The sequence below is a fragment of the Cydia fagiglandana genome, chromosome Z, assembly GCF_963556715.1.
Source record: "Cydia fagiglandana chromosome Z, ilCydFagi1.1, whole genome shotgun sequence".
Classification (NCBI taxonomy): domain Eukaryota; kingdom Metazoa; phylum Arthropoda; class Insecta; order Lepidoptera; family Tortricidae; genus Cydia; species Cydia fagiglandana.
Window position 1 is genome coordinate 18,388,050 of NC_085959.1, and position 4,620 is coordinate 18,392,669.

The following is a 4,620-nucleotide window of genomic DNA, read 5'->3' on the forward strand; positions in this document are numbered from 1 at the left end:
CCTCCGTAGAATAAAACACTCTAACAAAAAAGTGGTTTAGGTTAGGTTTGAACTGCGGCCCCGCAGAACGAAAAACGTGAAAAAATTGGTTAGGTTAGGTTAGAACTGTGATCTCCCTAGGTTAAAATAGCTAGCAAAAGCAGTAGGCTTGCGTACTAGTTATAAAAAGTATGTAAAACATTACGTTATCAGTAAATGAAATATGACACAAGGTTATACAATATATGTATTTATACTTGATAAAATTGTATGAAGTATTACGTTATACAAAAATATAATATAACAAATGTTATTATAAAACATGTTTTTATAATATTTGAAAATTATATCACATTAGGCATTATATCATGACAATTTAGATGAAATCACAATATATTAAAGGAAACTGTTAAGGATTGTAGTCTTAAAATAATTTCGCCTGGCAACATTATCGTTCAAACTTTAAAAAAAAATATATTCTCTTCCCTTCTCGTATCGCGAATGTAACATGTCGGGCGCATCTCGCTGCGCTAATTATTATTTTCGAATATTATCGTCTCGGTTCATCTAAAAGATTCAATTTTGTCTGTAAACTGTGTGTACTCATTGTGGAAGGCTAATCAGTTGAAGAAGCACTGCTCCTGCTCCGTTTCGGTGTCCACGCTGGTCCAGGTAACTTGGATTCGAGGTAAGTCTAGACGAGCCGAAGGTCTGAGAAGCCTGCGCCAGCCTCCACCGAGAGCTGCACCGTCATCTACAGCTCAGCAAGGTGAGTGCTTTTACCAATTGACCTAGCCTGTCCTAAGTTCCACGGTATATCGTTTCGTATCTCGTCTCGTATTTCGTTTGAATACAGTCCACATAATTTTTAAATATCGAAGTAAAATAATCCCATTAACATTTTTTGGTCCCACGATCCGGATAACTTGTAAGGTGACCGTGGTTATTTTCGCTTTAAATATCAATTTTCGTCAATAAATTGTTCATTGTAAAATCATAAAAACATTGGAGGGTAAGATTGAAACACTTGGCTTGGGCGTTTTTCCGTTAGTTAAACTATCGAGCGTTTGGTTCATGGACTAAAATTGTGTGTCGAATTAATTACGTTTCTGAACGCAACTTTTAGCTGTCATTTTTGACAAATTGTCAATTGAAAATCATAACCTATCATTGTTATCGAATCAAATAGTTTTGTTGTTGTTTTAGTGATTCAATATACATATTTTTACAAAATAAACATGACACTTGGTGGGGATTCGTCCGAAAGTTTCGACAAGAGCCGTGTAGGTCGGGATTATGCGTTTGTGCGGATGGAGTATATAAAGAGTTCCGATTTGCAAGGTTATTGTTTACAAGATGTAATTAAACTTGAAAGTGAATTTCATGCCTTTCAAATTGAATTGCTTTCGGCGATTCCAGCTGGTGATAGGTCAAGTGAATTAGAAATATCATCACAGTTCGAACAAATGGTAAAATCCATAAAAATACGTTTAGCGGAAATAAAACCTGAAGTGTTAAATAAAAGTGACAGTTGCGGTTCAAGTTCGAGTGTTAAATTACCTAAAATTAATATAGTTCCTTTCGATTCGAAAATTGAGAATTGGGTGTCGTTCATCCAGATCTTTGACTCGCTGATTCACAGTAAAAATATCCCGGCAGTAGAAAAACTGCACTATTTGTTGTCGAGTGTTACCGGCCATGCTTTCGACTTAATTAAAAATTACCCATTATGTGATGAAAATTATTTAATGGCCTATAACACACTAAAATTACATTTTGAGAAAAAAAGGGTGATTGCCAGTATATTTTATGAAAAAATATTAAACTGTGAGGCGGCGAAGTCCAAGACTGCATCGGAATTAGTTAGAGTTTGTCGAACCTTTAAGGAAAACTTAGAAATTTTATCAAAGTATCAATTGCCTGACAGGAACTTTATGTTATTCCATGCACTTTGGTCAAAATTAGATGTTAGTAGTAAGGAAGCTTTTGAGTTGCAACTTGAATCAAACACAGAAATTCCCAGTTATGAGGAATTAATTTCGTTTATTGAAAAGCGGAGCCAGGCATTAGAGAACAGCGTTGGTAAGTCGTTAACATTATCTAGTAAACCAATGTATAGTAAGCCAGTGTCGAATAAGGCTAAGCCTGCTTTCCTTGTGCCGCCAGTGAGCAACTGTGCTATGTGTTCCGCACCGGGACACAAATTGGATAACTGTACAAAATTTTTGGAACTGCAGCCATTGGAAAGGTTTGCTCAGGTTAAGGAGAGGAGACTTTGCATACTTTGTTGTAGGCCATCACACTCGGTTAAAAATTGTAAATCATCGGTGACTTGTGGCATCTGCAAGCGCAGACACCACACATTATTGCATTTCGAAAAGGATAAGGAGTTGGAACCAACAGCTCCGCCAACCCAAGTGGCATTGGCTGTGCATAATGCAAATGCACCAAGTTTATTCTCGACAGCTATCGTGATGATAAAAAATAAATTTAATAATTTTGTACCAATTCGAATGCTGATGGACAATGCCTCGGCTTGTAACTTTGTAACATTGAAGTGCTCTCAAAAACTTGGAATACCAATTAGAAATAATTCACCAACGGTGAACGGTGTTGGTCTGTCATCGACTGACACTTTTGGAATTGTCGATTGTGAGATAGTTCCTTCGAATGGGGACTCCTCATGCAAATTTTCGTTTGAAGCGTTCGTGCTTCCCAAGATCTGCCATGATATGCCACCAGAACCACTGAATGTGTCTTCTTGGAGGCATCTGAAGGATTTAGATCTTGCTGATCCGTCTTTCCACAAATCTGGACCTATAGACATGTTGGTTAACGTCAACCTTTTCGCTGCTGCACTACAATCTGGCGTTGTCAAGGGCAACGCAGATGAGCCCATAGCTGTCCGCACTGTTTTCGGCTGGTTGGTGATGGGTGAGTGCCCTATAAACGTTAACACTTCTCGTTTTCGTTGTCATAAAGGTTCAGAAGGTGATACTCAGAGGTGCTATCTCGTGTCGAGTCTATCATTAGACAATAATATCAAGCGCTTCTGGGAACTGGAAAGTGTAGATCCTCCCAAAAATATCGTTTTGTCGAAATCAGAAATGTCGTGTGAAAACCAAATGGAAACTTCATATTGTCGCACTCCCGAGGGTAGGATGGTAGTACCATTAACTTATGTCGACCCTCAGGATAAACCCAGGTTTTCAAATTCTCGTGAGATAGCTCTCAAGCGTCTCTTAAATTTAGAGAGGAAATTCAAATTGAATCCTCAGTTTCGGACAGCTTATGTCAATTTCATGGATGACTACCTTAGTTGTGGTCACATGGTGGAAGTTGATCCTCCCTTGTCGTTTGAAGGTCAACTTCACAATGTCGAAAACGTCCATGATTTATCGTTATCGTTAAAAATTCTCGGTTTGTCGTGGCTTCCCAAGGAAGATACTTTCACATTCAAGACCTCCTTGAATGATTGTCGTTGTACGAAGCGATCGATCCTCTCAGAAATCGCTCGTATTTTTGATCCTCTGGGTCTATTGTCGCCTGTCGTATTTTTCGCAAAATATTTAATACAACTTCTATGGGTTTCTGGTGTCGATTGGGACAGCGAGGTTCCTATCGCTATCGCTCAAGAATGGCGTAAATTCAAATCGCAATTGGCGGAGATGAGCTCGTTGTCCATTCCCCGTAGAATGGTTGTATCTTTCGTATCGTTACAGCTTCACGGGTACTGTGATGCCTCGGAGAAGGGTTACTGTGCTGTCATTTATTGTCGTGTCGTTCAAAATGACGGATCCGTTGTCGTGCGTCTTTGTTGCGCTAAAACGAAAGTGGCCCCACTTCGTAAATGTTCTATCCCGAGATGTGAGCTGTTATCTGCTGTCTTGTTGTCAGATTTGATTGTCTCGTTTGCAGAAGCTCTAAAAGATTTTCACACTTTTGATGATATCCACGCTTGGTCAGATTCTACTGTCGCGCTGACTTGGATTCGTTCGTGTCCATCAAAGTGGAAAACTTTTGTGGCTAATAGGGTTGCACACATACAAGAAAACGTCCCCCCTGAAAATTGGCACCACGTTTCTGGTTCGGATAATCCAGCGGATTGCGGCTCCCGCGGTTTGTTACCTGCTGATTTAATCCAGAATACGCTATGGTGGGCGGGGCCTACTTGGCTGTCTAATCCTCAAGAATCTTGGCCACAATCTGAGATCCTTTCAGATCAAGCTGCTTCGAACGAGCAAAAAATCTACAGTTTGTTCACAGACTCTAATATATCGTTGATTGACAACATCTTGAGCAGATTCTCGTCTTTACAACGCATATTGCGTATTTTCGCTTATTGTTTTCGGTTCATGCATAACTTGCAAAAATCATTGTCGAAAATCACAGATCCGAACTTGTCGTCTGAAGAAATTACGAAAGTTCTTCACTTTCTCGTGAAACATGTCCAGGAGCGAGCTTTCGCTTCAGAATTGCGGTGCTTGTTGACAGATAAGTCACCCCACTCTCTATCGAAGCCCATGCGGAAATTGGCGCCGTTTGTGGATGAGCGTGGAATGCTAAGGGTGGGCGGTCGCCTTTCTAAAGGAGACCTGTCGTTCGATGTGAAACATCCACTATTATTGCCTCGTGATCATA

General features: G+C 39.9%; 1 protein-coding gene across 1 annotated transcript; it reads left to right on the plus strand.

Moving 5' to 3' along the window:
• The first annotated feature begins 474 nt into the window (after nt 1-474).
• On the plus strand, nt 475-3,718 carry LOC134679368 (uncharacterized). Its single transcript, XM_063538269.1, has 3 exons — nt 475-1,262; nt 1,907-3,342; nt 3,702-3,718. Exons 2-3 carry the CDS (start codon nt 1,914-1,916, stop codon nt 3,716-3,718), a joined length of 1,446 nt encoding a protein of 481 aa, XP_063394339.1. The 5' UTR covers nt 475-1,262; nt 1,907-1,913.
• Nucleotides 3,719-4,620: the final 902 nt, after the last annotated feature.